Source organism: Cydia pomonella, chromosome 2, assembly GCF_033807575.1.
Source record: "Cydia pomonella isolate Wapato2018A chromosome 2, ilCydPomo1, whole genome shotgun sequence".
Lineage (NCBI taxonomy): Eukaryota > Metazoa > Arthropoda > Insecta > Lepidoptera > Tortricidae > Cydia > Cydia pomonella.
The window spans coordinates 21,331,382-21,350,948 of NC_084704.1; the positions used below are offsets into that span (position 1 = coordinate 21,331,382).

The 19,567-nt window shown below is 38.9% G+C and overlaps 3 protein-coding genes across 4 annotated transcripts in view; 2 read left to right on the forward strand and 1 right to left on the reverse strand.

Annotated features, from left to right (window-relative positions):
- Positions 1-2,525, forward strand: part of LOC133534628 (ATP-binding cassette sub-family G member 1-like) — a 202,273-nt gene extending 199,748 nt beyond the window's left edge. For both annotated transcript variants that reach the window (XM_061873839.1, XM_061873838.1), the window contains one exon: positions 1,067-2,525. In XM_061873839.1, coding sequence (XP_061729823.1) covers positions 1,067-1,456 — 390 coding nt within the window. In that variant the 3' untranslated portion in view covers positions 1,457-2,525. The remainder of the gene's footprint in view (positions 1-1,066) is intronic.
- A 1,382-nt stretch (positions 2,526-3,907) lies between these two features.
- On the reverse strand, positions 3,908-5,747 carry LOC133534633 (malate dehydrogenase, cytoplasmic). Its single transcript, XM_061873847.1, has 2 exons — positions 5,582-5,747; positions 3,908-5,028 (listed from the first exon to the last, which is right to left on the reverse strand). The coding sequence occupies exons 1-2, from the start codon at positions 5,582-5,584 to the stop codon at positions 4,036-4,038; spliced, it is 996 nt and encodes a 331-aa protein (XP_061729831.1). The 5' UTR covers positions 5,585-5,747; the 3' UTR covers positions 3,908-4,035.
- Positions 5,748-5,931: 184 nt separating this feature from the next.
- LOC133534623 (leucine-rich PPR motif-containing protein, mitochondrial) lies at positions 5,932-19,520 on the forward strand. Its single transcript, XM_061873827.1, is given in 10 exon segments — positions 5,932-6,251; positions 12,371-12,558; positions 12,892-13,090; positions 13,248-13,566; positions 13,912-14,814; positions 14,816-15,454; positions 16,110-16,346; positions 17,380-17,526; positions 17,891-18,611; positions 18,943-19,520. Coding segments are annotated over 10 exon segments (3,918 nt in total). The 5' UTR covers positions 5,932-6,117; the 3' UTR covers positions 19,374-19,520.
- The last annotated feature ends 47 nt before the right edge of the window (positions 19,521-19,567 follow it).

Sequence of the window (19,567 nt, forward strand, 5' to 3'; positions counted from 1 at the left end):
ATACGTCGTAAATGGTACGGAACCCTTCATGGGCGAGTCCGACTCGCACTTGGCCGCTTTTTTATTTTTTCGGTAGCATCTGTTTTAACGGAAATAAAGAGGTTGCAAATCGAGTAACAGAACTTAGTAACCAACTAGGTAAGTACCCACTGGTAACGTTTGACTGCCCATTGCAGCTGTCATGATTGAAGACACTTGATTCAGATACTAATACGAGACGTGAAAATAAAGATTGAATAAATAAATAACAGGAGCGGAAGGGGTATAGGCTTCGGGCAACCTGCATAAAGATTTCTTTAACGAAGCACTTAATGTCCATTTGTTATATTTAAACTTAATATTAGTGACTTGTTTAAAGTATGCATTTCAAGTATACCTAGCGTATTTCAAAGCTTTGCGGTGCAGGCTTTGTTCGCACTACCCCGGTACACCTCCACCGGTGACCCAAATTCTTGAACAGTTTGGCTGATATCATAATTACGTACAAAGTTTAATCAAAATCCGTTATGAACTAAGGTTCTTATCGTCCTATCACGAAACCATTATATTCTCATCAGGCGATAGGTAGGTTCCTAATAAAAGTTTGGGGCAAATTTGGGATTCAAGAGTAACCGGAAATACAGAGGCAAAACGCTAGATTTACAATATACGAAGGTTATTACAATTATAGATACAATCAAAAGCGGTCTACCGTCTAATCGTGGAATATGATTATTAGAAATGTATTTGCCTTCTCTATGCTTAAGGCGGAGTATAAGTTATAAGTTTAGAGTAAGGTAAAACTTACTTTTTACTTCACGAAATCTACAAAACAAAAAAAATACGACAGAAATTTAGCTGCAGCTAATTAGCTTATCTCATTATCAACTAACCATACCTACTTAAAATAGAGGGTTGTACAGACCCAAACTCGTTAATTCTTCTCTCATTAAAAGAAATATACATTATACTCGTAGGAACAGAAAAGTTTATTCCTGCTCGAGTTTCTGAATTATCCTTAGTACTTACCCTTAGGGTACTCACTTAACCTTCTGCAAGAACTAAAAAATATTTCATTTTGTTTCAGAATGGTTCTATTGTAGGTCCCGCCACTGCAGCTCCGCTCCTAGCGCTCTGCTGCTACGGGATGGGCTTCGGCCCCAAAATAGAACTCATCATGAAGGTCCTTATGGCAGTCTCCTATCTTCGCTACACTGTCACAGGATTCACCTTAGCCTTATACCAGGAGAGAAACCCTATGAACTGCGATGAAGTATTCTGTCTTTACGCTGACCCTAAATTGTTATTAAGAGACTTGGGTATGATTGATGATAATTACTATTTTCAAATCCTGGCGCTGTTTGCTTTTACAGTATTGCATAGGGTGCTAGCGTACTACGCTCTAAGGTACCGACTGACCGTCGAGTTTTCTAATAAGTACATAGCGTATGTAAGTAAACTACTAAAACATAAGTAATCGAAGTAGCTCAATTTTAATAAATAAATTAATTAATTAATAGTAAGCACCTACCTTACTTTGGTGTTGGGATTCAAAAAATATCCAATGGCAGGTAAATTACTTCGGTGCTGTTTCATAACTTCCGTAACAATACCAAATAATAGCAATATAACATTTTATCGAATGAAATAAACCTCATAAAAGTTAGATGCAACAATGATTTTAGCTATCTAGACTATATTACCTATGTATCTAACCCTGAGGTTCTAAGGAAACCTAAGTCGTATACTATCATAATAGCCAAATTCTTTTATCTAACAAACATCAACAGCAACCCTTTATATTTGCTTATGTATGTGACATGAATGCAGATTTCAAAAATGACCCGACATACATAATTATTTACGATATATCTATCTACTCTACTACTTGGGTACTTGAATTTTAGGTGTGTCGTTTTTAGGCATTCGGATCCAATTACGGGAAACCATTTGTGACGTAGGTAGGCCTTAAGCACCTGAAAGTGCCGTGTGAATCGTGTGATATTCGTGTAGATACTTATTAAGTATCTAATATGTAGGTACTTCTTAAGGAAATAGAAACAGCAAAAAAAAGCAGTAGGTAATACATAGTTAAGTTTATAAATTATATTTAGCCGGCTCTAAAACTAGTAAACCAGGAATCTCCAAACTACGGCCCACGGATCGCGTAACTACTTTGGACAAGGAAGCAAGAAAGTTAAATCGAAAGCTCGACCTTGGCTCTCGGGCCAAAAGAGTTTCGATACACCTGCTCGGAGAGAACCTAGTAACTATGTTGCATTTAGCGAATCTATTGTAAATTTTTAGGTACAGTCAAGTCTGAGAATATCGATACGAAAATAGTGCCAAAAAAATATCCATACACGACCTCACTGCCCATATATTAAGGTAGTGTATACATATTTTTGGCACTTTGTCCGTATCGATATTTCCAGACGTGACCGTACTAATACAGATAAGCTATTGTCGATAATGTAAGTTATTATATAGAAAAATATACCCAATTGATGTGTTTTTACAATAAACTACGTACTTATCTACCTCAAGACTGCCTTTTAGTATACCTATCTTGAATGCAATGTGTAACCTGAACTTTTTCAGTAAGTACCTACCTAATTTTTAACCGCCTCCAAAAAAAAGAAGGTTCTCAGTTTGACCCGTATGTTTGTATATATGTATGTTTATTCTAATTCTAAATTAGCTAGCTACATACTCGTATTATTAATCTGTGTAACATGTTATTCCACTAAAACCTTATTTAGAACTTCATTTCTGGAATAATTATTCCGTCTTCTATTCTTCATTTAAAATAAAAATTTCATAATTTATTCCATTTCATCTTATTTTAAAATAAAAAGTAATGGATTTATTCTTATTCCATTGTGTTGGAATAAGAATAAAATTTCTGTTTTTATTCTTATTCGGATTGATTTTTGCCCAACACTGACACATACCTACATACATATTATACTAAAAGGGCAAGTTAAATAAAAGCTTGTAAAAATGCGGCTCGATGCTGATAGATGTGATTTCACCTTTAACTAATAACTAACTTCACATTAGATTAATTATTGTCAGACGAAGATCTACGTTTCTACCGCGGCCATAATAGAAAATATGGATATTACGGATTCAAATCTTATAATTTTTATTTTCCAAATAGGGTGAAGTCACCAAAAGATGGAACTGTTAAGCGACTACCCCAACTGTTAGTTTTTTTTACATATGTTGTAACTTATTTTTAACAACTTTTATTTTTTAATATGATTCAGCATATAACCTAGATTAGAATTGATTGTATACTCATATTGTAATTCAGTATTTTTATAATAAATATTATATGACGAAATAGGACAATTTGCCCAGAAGATGAACATGGTGCCCTATCTCTGAACGTTTTGATCCCAAAAGATGAACCAGTATAAAACCAAAATCAAGTATACTAATATTGAAGGACATGATGCCAATAGATGAACTAGTATAGATAGAATGTAACTTTGCCCCTTTTGTTAAATTCTGCCCACTGAGCAATTAAAATCGGCAGCGAAAAAAGTGGTCTATAAAATCTCTACTATCATTTATCATAAGAACTACCATATCCTATTTTGAACACAACTATTGAGAATCTTAAGTTTCGAATCAGCATGCTGCAAATAATAAATCTTATTTTTCTTTCATCTTACCTTGCATTCAACGTCAGAAAACAATCTATTTTCCCTTCACAGTCACATTAAAGTCTAAATTCGTTAAATCTCCCTGCTAAGTGCAAGAATTATACTGTTTATTGCACAGTTCTTCAGGCTCACATGCAGGCATCTATATTTATAAAGTCGAGATAAGAGTAGAGTATATATTACGGATGTTGAGAGAACTCTTGACCTGCTAGTTAGTAGATTACATAACACAGATATTTGAAGGACACAAACAATTTTAGTTTATATCAACAACTTTATTATTGCCAATAACATTTTCTAATAAAACCATTAGGTGTATACCCTATACAAATATGTGTAATGCTATTAAATACATTGATTTTCAATCTTAAACTTTACTCAGTCAATCTTTGCACACATCCAGCGCATCCTGTTTCTCCTCAGCCAACTCTTTGCCTGTATTGTCCAACATTTTGCGTGCAAAGTCGGAGATAGTCAGTCCCTCAACGATTTTCCATTTACCATTGTTAACGGTGACAGGGAATGAGAAGACAACATCCTTGGGTGTGCCATATGATCCATCAGACACAACACCCATACTCACCCAGCGGTCACCTGTGCCAAGGAACCAATCCCTCATATGATCAGAAGCAGCCTTAGCTGCAGACAAGGCTGAAGACATTTTCCTTGCAGCAATGACAGCAGCACCTCGTTTTTGTACAGTGGACACAAAAGTGTTTGTTAGATATTCATTATCATTTATGGCAGCTGGGACTGGTTTCTGGGCACCTCCGACTGTCACCACAGCATTGGAGGCATCAGGGAACTGAGTGGAAGAGTGGTTACCCCAGATGACAACATTCTTTACATCCTTCACTGGTACTCCAAGTTTAGCTGCCAATTGTGACTGGGCACGGTTCTGATCCAGACGAGTCATTGCTGTGAAGTTTTCCTTAGGAATAGAAGGAGCATATTTAGAGCAAATGAAGGCATTAGTGTTGGCAGGGTTGCCAACAACCAGGACTTTGATGTCTTTGCGAGCAACTTTATCAATGGCCTGTCCCTGCTCTTTGAAAATTCGAACATTGGCAGAGAGAAGATCTTTTCTTTCCATGCCTTCTTTCCTGGGCATTGCACCAACAAGGAAGGCGGCAGCCACATCCTTAAATGCCTCCTCGGGGCTAGCTGTGGGTAGGACGCCAACAAGAAGAGGTAGTGCACAGTCTGCCAGTTCCATTACCACACCTTCCAAGACGCCCATCATTGGGGCGATATCTAGAAGGTGGAGGTACACGGGCTGCTCAGGGCCAAATACTGCTCCAGAGGCGATTTGGTACAGCAAGGAGTACGCGATTTGACCCGCCGCTCCGGTAACGACGACCTTGATTGGTGCAGCCTGAAAAAACAGAAAAAATAGGTTTATATAATAATTCTAATAAGATTCTTGTTATCTCTCAATATGCAAAACACAAAAGCACAATCTTTTTCCGAATTTAAAATAAAAGAACACGAAAGTTTATTCAATGAGATTCCAATTAATTACCATGGTAACCAGTTTAGGTTCTATAATAGTGGTTTCTAAAGAATCTTCAGCTTCGGATCCCCAACAGCACGCCATGTTTCAACCCGGTCAAATAAATTGTATAAAATTACAAACTCTAATAATGATAGATAACTTACTTATCATAATCATGATAAGGATTGTACCTAGTAGATCACTGGCAACCGGTTGATTGAAATAATCCACTGGCCGGTAAAAAATAGAGTGTAGAATAGGTATATTAGCTAAAATTACTATTCAAAATTTATACTATCTTTAAAAGTGTGGGTAAGAGGTAACCTACGAAGTTTGAAACTTTTCAAGATCGAAAAAATTAAGAACTACAATAAAGGTCAAACCAAAGTCAATGGAATAATACTAGTAAACAAATTCCATAATTGACACTTACCATTTCTTCGGTCCAATGGATTATTTCACAAAAATAACCAAAAACACGTCGCGTTTGTCAAACAACTGAAGCTTGAAGGCCGAGATCTTGCCAACTGCACACGACACGACCTCTAAACCTCTATCTTTTTATTGGCTTGATTGAATCTCGAGTTGAGTGTAAACTAAAATTCTATATATTTTATCACTCCCAACTTAGTGAATGGACTTCTGATAACACCGATTTCCGTCTCAGCTCATCGATTGACCATTCATTCGTTCTTCCTGTCCTATCCTATGAATCTAAAAACCATAGACCAAAGAGTATTCAGGTTGTACTAGAAATATCGACAGGTTTTCTGTTTACTCAAACAGCCGCAATTTAAAAGTAACAAATGAGTCAAATGACATAACAAAATAACCTCAAATTCTTTTAATGTGGAGGATTTTCTTATATCCGATAGACCGACACTAACGCATAAAAATTCTAATAAAACGCCTGATTTTAGGCATTCTTTACTAATATACTGATTTTCAAGTGAAAAGCACGACATCGAAATGTCGTCGCTGTTACGTTCCACTAAATTTGTACGATACTTCACGGGTGCGGCAAGAACGCTGATATTGAACTCCGCTAAGACGGCAGAATCGAATTTATTGGTCAATCCTATTGCACTGTGTTCTGCTAACAAGTAAGTATGATTTACATTGAAATACCGAAGTATGAAAAAATGTTTCTTAATAATATAACTACTTATTTGATTATCTATGAATTACTCCGATAAAATGATCCGCTCCGATATGATGAATCTCCGGAACTGAGAACGTCTAGAGGTCTGACACTACTTTACTCCGGGGAGGAAGATGAAGAAGACGCCCGCGAAAATGGCGTGGGATTTCTCCTCACCGATGCAGCGAAGAAGAGCCTCCTAGACTGGAAACCGATCTCAGAACGAATCATCACAGCCCGTTTTAACACAAGAGCCCGCAAGATATCTATGCGCCTACGAACTTGGCATCAGAAGACAAGAAAGACGATTTCTATAGTGCGCTCAACTCTACTCTACTCCGAAAACAAGACATAGTTATCGTCATGGGAGACCTGAACGCCAAAGTCGGGACGAACAACGATGATTATCAAAGACACATGGGCAGGCACGGGCTGGGAGTTCGCAACGAAAATGGAGAAAGGTTCTTGGAGTTCTGCCTGGACAACCATCTTACCATCGGAGGGACGCTTTTTATTCATGGAGAACACCACAAATACACGTGGAATTCACCCGATGGAGTCACCAAGAATCAAATTGACCACCTTGCCATTAGCGCAAAATGGCGCTCATCTCTGCTCGATGTCCGTAACCGTCGAGGGGCGGATATTGACAGTGATCACCACCTGTTAGTGGCCGAAGTGCGGCTCAAAGTAGCCGTAGCTCGACGCACCGACAATACTACCAAAGTAGGCAAACAATTTGACGTCAAAAAACTGCGGAACCTAGAAACAGGAGACGCTTTCAAATTGGAGCTACAAAATCGTTTCTGGGTACTCGATGCGGACTCTACCTCAGTCAACACGGAGTGGAATCGCATTAAAATGGTCTACACAGAAACCAGCTCCGTCGTTCTTGGACTAAAAACACACAAACGAGAAGACTGGATGTCACAAAAGACTTGGGACCTCATTGAAGAAAGAAGGGAACTTCATCTTAAATCTCTGGCGACCAGCGACGCGACATTACTAGAAGACCTGAGGCTGCAATACCGTCTGATCCGCAGGCGCATCTACCGTAGTACCCGGTATGATAGGCGAGTTTGGACAGATGGTGTCGCCGATACCGCCCAACGGGCTGCAGACTCCGGTAATCTCAGGGAGATGTACAAGGCAACAAGAGTCTTGGCCGGAAACCAGAAGCGTAAAAAGAAACCTCTAAAAGACAAAGAAGGCCAACTGATTGTGACAGCTAGAATGCTGGCGTGAGCATTTTCAGAATATCTTCCGTGTCCCCAACGACCCCAGCACTGACAGCGCACCCGCAGATAACTCGCCCTTGCTGAGACTAGATATCGACGTGTCTCCACCTACAGAACAAGAAGTAGCGAATGCCATCAAATCGCTCAAAAACGGCGAAGCCTCAGGAGTCGACCTCATCACAGCGGAGATGCTAAAATTTGACCTGCCGACCGCCGTGAATGCCTTAACACCACTCTTGAAAAGCATTTGGCTTGCTGAAGAGTTACCGGACGACTGGAACAAGGGACTTCTCATCACCGTGCCAAAAAAGGGAAACCTCAGCAACTGTAGCAACTGGAGAGGCATTACTTTGCTTTCGATCCCATCCAAGGTGCTCTGCAAGATCATTTTGGATAGGTTGTCGAAGGCCGTTGAACCTCTCATACGCAAAGAGCAAGCTGGATTCCGACCCCACAGATCATGCACGGATCAAGTCAACACATTGCGTATCATTTTGGAACAGGCTACTGAATGGCAGAGGGAAATGGACCTAACGTTACGTAACGTCTTAGAAGATCTGGACTATGCCGATCACCTATGCCTGCTGAGCCACACACGCGCTGATATGCAAGCCAAGCTGGACGACCTTCGAAGTGAGGCAATGAAGACGGGACTCAAAGTTAACATCCGGAAGACCCAGGAGATGAGGTGCAGGGCGGCAAGTACCGTGCCGCTCCTTATTGGCACAGAGGCTGTGGAGCAAGTCCACAAATTTACTTACCTCGGGAGCGTCGTGTCAGAAACTGGAGGGACCGAAGAAGACATCGCTTCGAGAATAGCCAAAGCAAGAGCAACCTTCGCTCGGCTCCGACCCGTATGGCAATCAAGTAAACTGACTCGGAGAGTCAAGCTCAGAATATTCCGATCAAACGTAAAAACCGTATTGCTATATGGATGCGAGACGTGGAAGGTTACAAAAGACATCTCGCGCCAGCTACAAGTCTGTGTTACCGCTTCCTCCGCCGCATTCTCGGTGTATACTGGCCCGAGAAAATCTCTAATGCCATCCTCTCGAGATGCTGCAATGAAACCCCGATCGACCAGCAGATCAAGCGCCGGAAATGGAGTTGGATTGGGCATACACTCCGAAGGGATCCTAAACACATACCGAGGCAAGCCCTAGACTGGAATCCCCAAGGAAAAAGGAAACGTTGCCGTCCAAAGCAGACCTGGCGCCGGACTATAATTGCAGAGGCGAAGGCTATTGGGAAGACTTGGAGCGAACTCAAGCACGAAGCTCAAGACCGATCCAGATGGCGGCGCACTGTGGACGCCCTCTGCCCCATCTAGGGGACATAGGACAATAAGTCAACTCCGATAAACCGTATTTGGCTAATAGATACATTAGTTATGAATTAGTGATAATATTTGACTACACAGGTTTATTGTGTATTGTATGCCAAGACACACATGCACCTATAAATGTAAAAGTGGAGATACACTGTGTTGACTGCTTAAAGTATATAAATGTACAGCTTTCGCCATCAAGACATTGTGTGTTTAATTATGAATAATTGTTATAAGACAATCTTATACAAATCAACCTAGTTCAACAATAAGATAATGTAATACAATGATAATATATATAATAGATATGTATATAAATATTAATATACATGGAAAACATCCATAATCCAAGAACAATTGGACATAATTCAGAGAAAAGGATCCATCCTCTAAAATATGTCATGAACGATTTATTTTTATTTTGACTGAAAGCTCAAATTCCATTGGCAGATTTTTGTGATAATGGATCAAATTTCCCTAAAGATGTTCAACTGTTCATGGTTAAGAAATTTTTGCAAACAAAACCCTGCAAACAAAAACTGATGACCAGGCCTCGGAGTATTTTTAGCACGGTAAGACTAAGGAGAGCTATGGAGTCTTTGTTAACATTAAAATTAAATTCATACTCATACTCATCCTCATTAATTAAGTTCGTCCGAATCGTTTTATAAATACTTAGACTACTTATATGTAATTAATTCTGTTTACATATATTTAATTAAATGTTATATTATAAAAAAGTAATAATATGTATATGTGTATGTTAATATTATTATATTACCCATATTGCAGTGTCATCGCTCCAATATTTTATTTAAGTACTTAACGTACCTACATACTATAATTACTGTTAAGATAAGGAACTATACGTTGTCACTGGCCGCTTTAGATAATGCACTTAATGACATCATATGTCATGTATCAACATATTTTGTTAATTCTATGGGGTTGTTTACCTTCATATTATTTGTTACTCGTCAATGAAGATGGTGGTGTATTTTTTATAGCTATTATTTATTTTATGAACTAAATTAATGAGGATGAGTATGAGTATGAACTTAATTTTAATGTTAACAAAGACTCCATAGCTCTCCTTAGTCTTACCGTGCTAAAAATACTCCGAGGCCTGCTGATGACACGCACACCGAATGTCACTTTACCAAACTGTACACAGTGGAAATACCTCCAAGAGACAAATGGGCCAACAACCAAATGTTCGTCGAAGAGGGACATGGATGGTTCCAAGAAAGGCAATGATGTATCTCAGAACTGTAAAACAAACCTAAATGCACTGGCTAACTCCAACAAAGTCATAATTAGATGGGTACCAGGGCACTCCGACATTAACAGAAACGAAGAAGCGGACGAACTTGCTAGAAAGGGCACAGACACACCCCTGGTCGGCCCAGAACCATTCTGTGGAATCACAAAACGGGATGCATATTCTCTGCTCAGCAACTTAGAAAGAACTAGAGACCGACTTAGAAAAAACTAGAGGACAAGAACACTCGAAAGCTCTAATCAAAGGGTTCAACAGCAAAACTGCTAAGGAGCTTTTAGGGCTCAAAAGACACAAAACCTGCACGGTGACTAGAATATTGACTGGACACTGTAAGTTGAACAAACACATGTTTCAAATTGGAAAGAAACAACATGTGACATGCAGGTTCTGCCAGGAGTTCGAAGAGATCTCTGATCCTGTGGACCACTAATGTCTAAAAGAAGTACCTACTTAGGGGTGCATGTATTGCAACCCTATGAGGTACAAAGAATTTGGAACTTCCTGGATTCCTCGGGCATTAGTAAAGAACTTTGAAGGGCCATCACAATAGATCACTGCTTGGTCGACGTGGCACTCAAAAGCCTGCAACGCCCCAATAATAGTAATAATAAAGAAGAAAGAAAGAAAATACATTTAAACTCCACAATACTTTTTCTGTGTCTTAGTTTAAAATTTCTATTGTATGTATGAATAACTATGTTTCATAAAGTTTAGCATGGAAACTCATAGTGTTGCAAGTTTTACAGGTTTAAAATTTAAAAACAGTCATCCACCACAAGGATAGATTACATTTCAAAGTCAATACAATCATAAGATATGTCTGCTTGTGTCACATATTTCATACAAAAAACAACTAAGGTGAAGGAAAATGGTAAAGTGACATTTGCATTTACGTGGTACCTATGTTTGTGTATGGAGTTAACTGCAAGTTTGAAGACCAGTCTAGATGGGAACAATTTTTCACCAATTTGATTAAATTGTCTGATCATCAAATCATGTGGTGTGGGCGGAATTTAGCTCGAGCTCGGGCAAGGAAAACGCGCGCGCCGCCTCGGCTGAGGCACGTCTACACTGGTCGTTTTGTGTGCGAGGAAATTGCCTTGCGCGTATGCTCGCTCTGTGTGTCCACACAGGGTCCCCGCCTAATGAGTTTTTCGGGATTTAAGCACAAAATAACATTTGATATTTACCAGTCACTTTTCGGTGAAGGAAAACATCGTGAGGAAACCAGACCAATCCCTCTGGGTTAGAAGATTGGATGACAGTCGCTTACATAAAAACTGGTGCCTATTCTTGGGATTAGTTGCCAAGCGGACCCCACACTCCCATGAGCCGCTGATACAATACCGGGACAACGTGAGGAAGATGATGAGTACACGGTTTAGGTGTAGGTAGCAGTTTTAAAATTAAATTAAATAAGCCTTTAATCCACATATGAATCACTTGTAAATACAAATGTTAAGTTGTCTTATTATAAAATGTCTCTTAGTGTGGTGTGCATGTCGGCATAGGCCTCTTCCAACTCTTTCCAGTGCTGTCTGTCTAAAGCAACTCTGGTCCAGCGGGGTCCTAGAGTAAACTGGATGTCATCTTCCCATCTGGTTATCTGTTGACCTTTTTTGCGCTTGCAACCGAGTGTCACTTGCTTGCTCCATTTTTCTTTGTTGTCGCGCAGCATGTGGCCTGTCCACCTCCACTTTTGTTGGTCGATACGCTCGAGTATGTCCTTTACTTTTGTTCTTCGCCTTATTTCCTCGTTCCGGATTCTGTCCCTTAGTTTTGTACCAAGCATACTTCTCTCCATAGCTCGTTGGCATTTGACGAGTTTGTCTCTATGTTCTGCTGTTAATGACCAGGTTTCACATCCGTATGTCATGCATGGGAGGATGCACGTATTGAACGTCTTTCACATTATATAGGTACCTAGGTCCTTACTTTTCATTATTTCTTTTAGTGACCAGTATTTTCCCCATCCACATGCAATTCGTTTGTCGATTTCTTTGGTCATTTGGTCTTTGGGGGAAATAATTTGACCCAGGTACACATACTCGTCGACATATTCAAAAGCAGCAGTTTAGGTAGGTTTTTAATGAATATTTATTTGAGGTTTATGCAATTTATATTTATATCCACCCTGTTATGGTAAAAGCCTCCTCCAATTTGTGACAATTGTCACGACATTGCCGTTTTGTTGAATATCTATTGACAAATAAATGCATTTTTAATTTTTTCAGTGTACTTTTGCGCGATTATGCCACTTCCAAAAAAGCAGAAAGTCTTGAACCTTTGCTACAAAAATTGGATTCAGAAGCAAGAAGATTTGGCCGCATTACCAAGAAAGACATTGATGAGGTTTTTGATGAGATAAGATCAAAGAATGACATCACTAGTTCCCAGTCGTTACTTGTAATAAGGTGTTGTGGTAAGAAAGTCAATATCTCTTGAAAATTATTTGAAGTATTAGTAAGTGAGCATACGCGCCTACTTACATATTTTAAATGTATGTATAAATAATGTAACAAATCTCCTATCCTAGCCTATCAATTAATGCTCTGCATCAAAACTAAAGACGTTATGTAGTTATCGTGCATTTCGCTCGTACTTGTCTGTACTTACATATATTGGTATCAGTTTAAGTTCGAATTGGCCTGACAGTGTAAATAATATTATAACAAACCTCTTGCTCTGACTAAGCTACATAAAATCTAATCATAAATGTGAATCATCTAATCATTTATTCACATTTATTATATAGGTGAACTTGTACCAGAAGAATTACCAGAACAAAGGACACTCTTAGTTCAAAAGATATGGAGTGTACTTACGGAACGGGGTATCCCTATGGACATTTCTCACTACAATGCTCTACTGAGGGTCTACATAGAAAATGAGCACCCATTTTCACCCGCCCAGTTCCTTGAAGAACTGGAGAAGAAAGGACTGCAGCCTAACAGGTTTGGCAACAACATTTTATGAACTGCTAACCTATGCCATCTATTGCCTAGAAGTTATCCGCCCCAGCATTACTATACAAACACATATCTGTAAAGAATATATTAGTCAAAATAGAACATATTTATATAAAAACCATAATTATTATTAACATTACAGGGTGACTTACCAAAGGCTTATGTGGCGTTATTGTCAAGAAGGAGATGTTGAAGGTGCAACAAAAGTTTTAGAAAAAATGAGAGAGCTTAGCATGCCAGTGTCAGAACCAGTTCTAAATGCCCTGGTCATGGGCCATGCATTCCACGGAGATACGGATGGTGCCAAGGCTGTCCTTGAGACGATGGCTGGTGCAGGTCTGCAGCCAACTAACCGTACCTATACTCTTCTTGCCTGTGGGTATGCTAAGCAAGGGGATATTGCAGGTGTTGAAAGCGTCATTAAAACTGCGACTGACAAGGATGCTTACTTGACTGATAAGGTATGTTCTAGCTCTAGCAGTTTTTTTAATCATTGGTTCCGGGTCTAACAAGTCTCACTTATTATTACATGAAAACTGGCAAGAACGAGAATAGATTCGCTAAAAGATAACTTGATGATTTAAAAACTAGGTAATATAAGCATTTTATTTCCTTAACATACAAAATATTTACAATACTGTTTAATTTATTAAACATGTGCATCTAACTTAATAAGCTAAGGCCCCTTTCTGGGTATAGGCCTCTTGAAGTAGTTTCCAGGCTTTTGGGTCTCCTGCTTTGTGTTTCCAGTCCTTTCCTGCCGTTTTTTCGATGTAATATATTATAATTTAAATACTTTCTTCCAGGATATTTTGGATATCATTGAACATCTAGCAATTGGAGGTCACAGTGACAAAATGGAAAGTCTTTTCCAACATCTTCAAAAGGGCATGGGCTACAATCAAGATGTATGCAATGTTATCCTACGGTTGCTCAACAAAGGGCAACTGGATGCGGCCAAAAAGATCATGAAAACCATGCCAAAGACTACCAACAATGATGACACGCCGTTCAAAGGGGCATTCTTTATTAAACAACTTTTAAGAGTTAAAAAGTCGCCTGAGGACATAATCAAGGCTTGCCGAGAACTTAAGGATGAAGGCCTAGTTCCTAATTCCATCTATATAGCTACTGAGTCAGCATTACAGCAAGGTCACGTTGAACTGTCTCAAAGTTTGTTCAAAGAGCTCCAAAAGGAAGGATACGAAATACGCCAGCACTATTACTGGCCGCTGCTCGCACAGAAAGGTCGGGAGGGTGATGAAGAAGGCCTTTTGCAACTTATCCGCGACATGGTGAAAGAAGGTAACATTCCCAGCGGAGAGGCTTTGAGGGACTATGTCATACCACATCTGATCAGAAAAGACACCCCTCTGAACATAATATTAAAACTCCAAATTGCGAATGTGCCGGTTGCACATGCGGCAAGAAACCTCATGATAGAGCTCTTACAAGCTGGCAAACTTAAACAAGCGGCCGAGGTTGCATTAAAATATAGACCTAGAGGCCAATACTCTTTGATCACGAGACCGCTAATTATTGCACTGAGCAAAACTAAAGATATTAATGCATTTTCCACTATTTTGCACGTTATTTGCAGCTCACAAAGTCAATTAACACAAACTGACGATGATGCCAATGATGACAGTCAACATGATATTGAGGTTGGTCGAATTGTTCTATCGGCTTTGAAAAACCTAGCCAATGTTTGATGCAGCTAAACAGCTGCTGCAAGCTATTCATGCAAAGGGCTTAAGAATTAGCTCTGAATCTGCAGAAGCTATTCAACAGTATTTAGGAAAGAACTTGACAACGGAGCTTTCGGAATTACTCTCTCAACTTACGTCACCTGATCTTGAAATCGCACCATTAGAAGTGCAGAGAGGTTATAATAACGAACCGCGAAACTCGGCTCAATTAGAGAAACTGCTGGCTCAAGGCAAGCCTGAAAGTGAAAAGCGCCTACAGAGACAACTTATTTCAGCTTACATTAAAGAGAACAATGTTGAAAAGCTTAATAAACTTTTGGCCGACTTGAAAGCTTCAAATTTTGAACTATCTAACTTGGTTCTTTCTCAGTTGTTCGAATTTTACTGTGTGAATGATGATTTAGAGAAGGCTAAGCAAATCCATTCCGAAATACTACAAAAAGATCCTGAATTTGTCTTGAATAAGTTTAAGCTTGTTCAGATGTCATATGCTTTAGTGAGGGCAGGTAAGGTGGAAGAAGCGATTCAGTTTTTGAAGGACAATAGACACGAGCCAGAGTCGGATAAAGGAAGTTTCATGCTCAACTCCAAATGCTGGCAAATGCTGAATAGCTTAGCTGAAAAGAAAGAAGATTCTAAAGTAAGTATCTGAAATTATGTGTTATTTTCAAAGCCAGTCATAACATTTGCTTATATATGCTTTACCGAAACGGACGATATTATAGTTCATTTTTCATCGATATTTTAGCATTGGAAAGAAGGTAAGCGATCTTAACGTATATTTTTATCAAAAAAACTCTTGAAAAATAAGTCAAAGCAAATAAAAAACAATTCTAAATCGTATAGGATTATTTTTATTTTTTGCTTTCATAAGTTATATAAACTAATTTAAAAAAAAAGCGTATCTCGATAATTTTCATTTAAAAGACACATCACGATTGTTTACCTTTTTTCTAAAAAAAACGCACTAAAGAAATCGGAAGTAATGATGGACGTCATAAGAGTGGTTTCCGCTTCGTTGCGAAAAGTGCAAATTGTGTAATTGTGAAAGCAAAGAATGCTAATACTAACGCTAATTGTTATTATAATTGCAAAATAATGCCCTAATTAATTTATTGGCTATTTATAGTTTAAGGAATCTAATATCCCTTACCCATACCCTTGATTTTTATCATGTCAGTTCTTTATGCAGTTTGTTGTTTTCTTCACATAAAATTCAACATGTATCAACAACCCAACCTAACATTTATTCGAGTATAACCAAAGCGTTATCCTAATATTAATATTTTCAACAGGTAATAGAAATGACAACGGTACTCCTAGACAACAACTACATTGAGCCATCCAACGTGATCTTCGGGCCCAGCATCAAAGTGTTCTTACTGAATGGTGACGTGGAGGCCGCGCTGAAGCAGTTTGAGGGCTGTTGCAAGCAATACAGGTGCACGCCGTGGAAGGGAGAGCTGATGAAGGTGCTCATCACCAAGGAAGACGCCAGTAGGCTGCAGTGGTTGGCGGATCTCAGCACCCAGGTTTGCTTTAAGTTTGATAATATATTATGTATTTAGGTTAATTGGGGCGCTTACAAGTGGTCAGAAATTGACTTGCCCCAACTCGTCTTAATTAGGTACTTACACTAGATTTGTTGTGGTCAAGGTAGAAAATATATCTGCTTGCATATGGTAAAACACTAATATGTGAGTGTATCTTGGCTTCGATTTTGGCTCGAAGTAATTAATTACGCGGTCGCTTTTGAATGAAGGACAAAGTTTAAACATAGCCACCCAGTTTTTTACTGGGGCGTAAGAAAGAGCACATCTACCTAAGACATTAAGAGCATTTTTTTTCGTTAATTTCAAGGGTGCATTCCTAACCTTATATTAAGTAACTTTCTCAAAGACAACGGTATTCTAATTAACTCCATTTCGGAGATAATCCAAAATTTGTTTTTATCTTATAAGGCCCTTGTGAGCACTTTACACACTTACTTTATACACTTGCCTTAGGGCCTGTTTACATATTGATTAGTGTTTAGTACGAGTGTATACATTTGCTACTAAACGTAAGTACTATCTAGGATGATTGATATTCAAAATGACATTGATATGTCACAGTTTTCCATTGTTTGGTTGAAATAAATGTAATGCCCGTGTTACAACTACGCTTTTAGTTTCCTTAAACGTACTTTATAACCATATAACTTTATCACAGCTCTTTGTTCAGTTTTATCCATTTTGAAAACAATTGATACAATATATTTTTAAATGAACAAAATATTCACGCCAACGAATTCAATTTTCGAACAGAGATTCCCAGAGACACGATTTTGCCGGAGGGACTATTGCAAATGGATCGCTAGCTTTTTGTTCGGCAGCCGTAGTAGACGGAAGCTGCTCCGATAGCATGAACATTAACGATGGCGTTCCGCAAGGTTCTGTGCTATCCCCAACACTGTTTTTGCTGCACATCAATGACATGTTGTCTATCGACGACATTCAAAAACTATGCAGACGACTTTTAAAATATAGTAACAGACTGCTCAAATTTTCTATGTTACGTTTCCAGATTCACGGCGAAGTGAACGTGCTCCATGACCTGGTACTCGCGTTCGTAGAGTGCGGCCGCCTGCGGCAGGCGCGCCGCATCCTCGAGACGCCCGGTCTGCAAGCGCGCCACCAACGGCTCAACGACGCCTGCGAAAGATACGTCGAGGTAATACTCGTAGAGTACTGTAAAGGGATACGGTCTATCTGTGGTGGGGAATGTAAACGATCGAGTTAGATTTCTGATAATCTATAATTCTATTTTTTCTTCAAACACTAAGAACACACATATCGACTACCATTAATGATTGCCGCTTTCGGAATGATTCGCCTGCAGATCTTTATTACTTCAGAAGGGCGATAGTTCTGAATTCAAATAATCGTTGCCAGTTATCTACCACGAGACTGAAGGTTTCCAACCTTCACATATCAGTACAGTAGGTATTTTTCTACAGCACATACTCTAGTGTGATGTAACGAATTCAAGTATTACTAGGCAATTTTTTTACATTAGTTTTATTTTGTGATTACAGGAAGGCAAATCCGAATATCTCGAAGGCCTCCTCGAGGCTACCAAACAACTGTCGCACATCGATCGCTCCAACATTTTCTACCACCTCCTCGTTACCTACTGCAAAGCCGATGAAACTGACAAAGCTCTCGGCCTCTGGACTATCCTGCAGGAAGAAGGCGAAATCCCGAGCGATCAATTTCTCGTTTACCTTGGCAAACACTTGAAAGCAAAGAAAAGGCAAGTACCATTCATCATTCCTGAAGAACAGGGCACAAACAAGCAAGTTAAGAGGGAGCAGCAGAGAGCTAAAAAAGTACAAACGAAACCAGATCAACCAAAACTTTCAAAGCAAGATGCAACAGCTAAGATTGAGAATTTGATTCACAACGGAGAAATTACCGAAGCACTGGACTACGCTGTTAAGACATTAGACGAAGGGACGATAGCAAAGCCTAATATACTGAAGTTTCTGCTGAAGAAACTCGCTGAGCAAGGAGAGGTCGAGAAGATACAAGAGCTAGGCAAGCGCCTGACAGAGCCCATGAAGCGTAATGTCACCTACGACGATAAACTAACCCTGGCCATCTTCACGAAGGGCGCAGGCCCGCAGCACATCGACAGTCTTTACGACGCCGTCAACAACGCCAAGTCCGACGAAGAGTTAGCAAAAGCCCTGGTGAAGTTCCCGCGAAGCAATGCTCTTGCTTCGGTCATACAGGATGATGTTTTTGTTGAAAAGTGTAAGTTTTAATGATCCTACATAGAAGGAACTATTTATAAGGATTACTTCATTTGTTATAAGTTTTAATTTTTGTTCTAATACTTTTTAGGGTCTATGCAAAATTCATAATTTTTATAAGTCCATACAGTTGTTACAAACGAACTATGCCTGTACTGGCAATGAAATTTCATATTTTCACATGTAACATACTTGAATTAAAGTGGTCTTTAAAAATATTAGGAATTGTTTGGAAGGTTTCTTTCGTAATTATTTTAATATTTATATTATCATAGATTTATTTTAATGGTAAAGATGTCAATGGTAATCAATGACAATTTATTACATTTCAGGTCGCAAAGTAGCCGAACTAGCAGCTTCCAGAGGACAACACATGCCAGCAAATCTTCTCTGGATGGAGTATGTACTAGCAGGAAAAGACCAGCAGGCTGATTCTCTCTGGGACAAATGCTTGAACAATGTCCAGAGCGTAGTCTTCAGACGACTACTGCAGGAGAGCCACGTCAGGAAACAACCAGAATTAATACAAAAACTTATAGCGGCAATGGAGAAAAACAAAAATATAACGCCAGGGTCGCATGCCAATGCATACTCTAGATTAATCAATTTGCATTTACTTGAAAATAAAGTCGAAGAAGCGCAAGCTGTTTTAGAAAAAGCAGTGAAACTCGGCGTACCCATCGACCAATTTAACAAAACTTCTCTAAGTAAGTTGAAAGAAGCCGTAGAAGCTACAGGACAAAGTTTCAAATATGCTGTTTAGATTTACTTTACTGTGATTTGTTTTATTATGTAGTGTAATCATAGGCCTTGTAAATAATATTGTGAAATTAATACAAGTACTGAGTATTCATTATTATAATGTACCTTATTAATATTATATTAGATGTCATTAAATTCTTAGTTAATATATTACTCTTTGCTTTAAAAAATACTTTCCTACGGTTCCCTGTACTG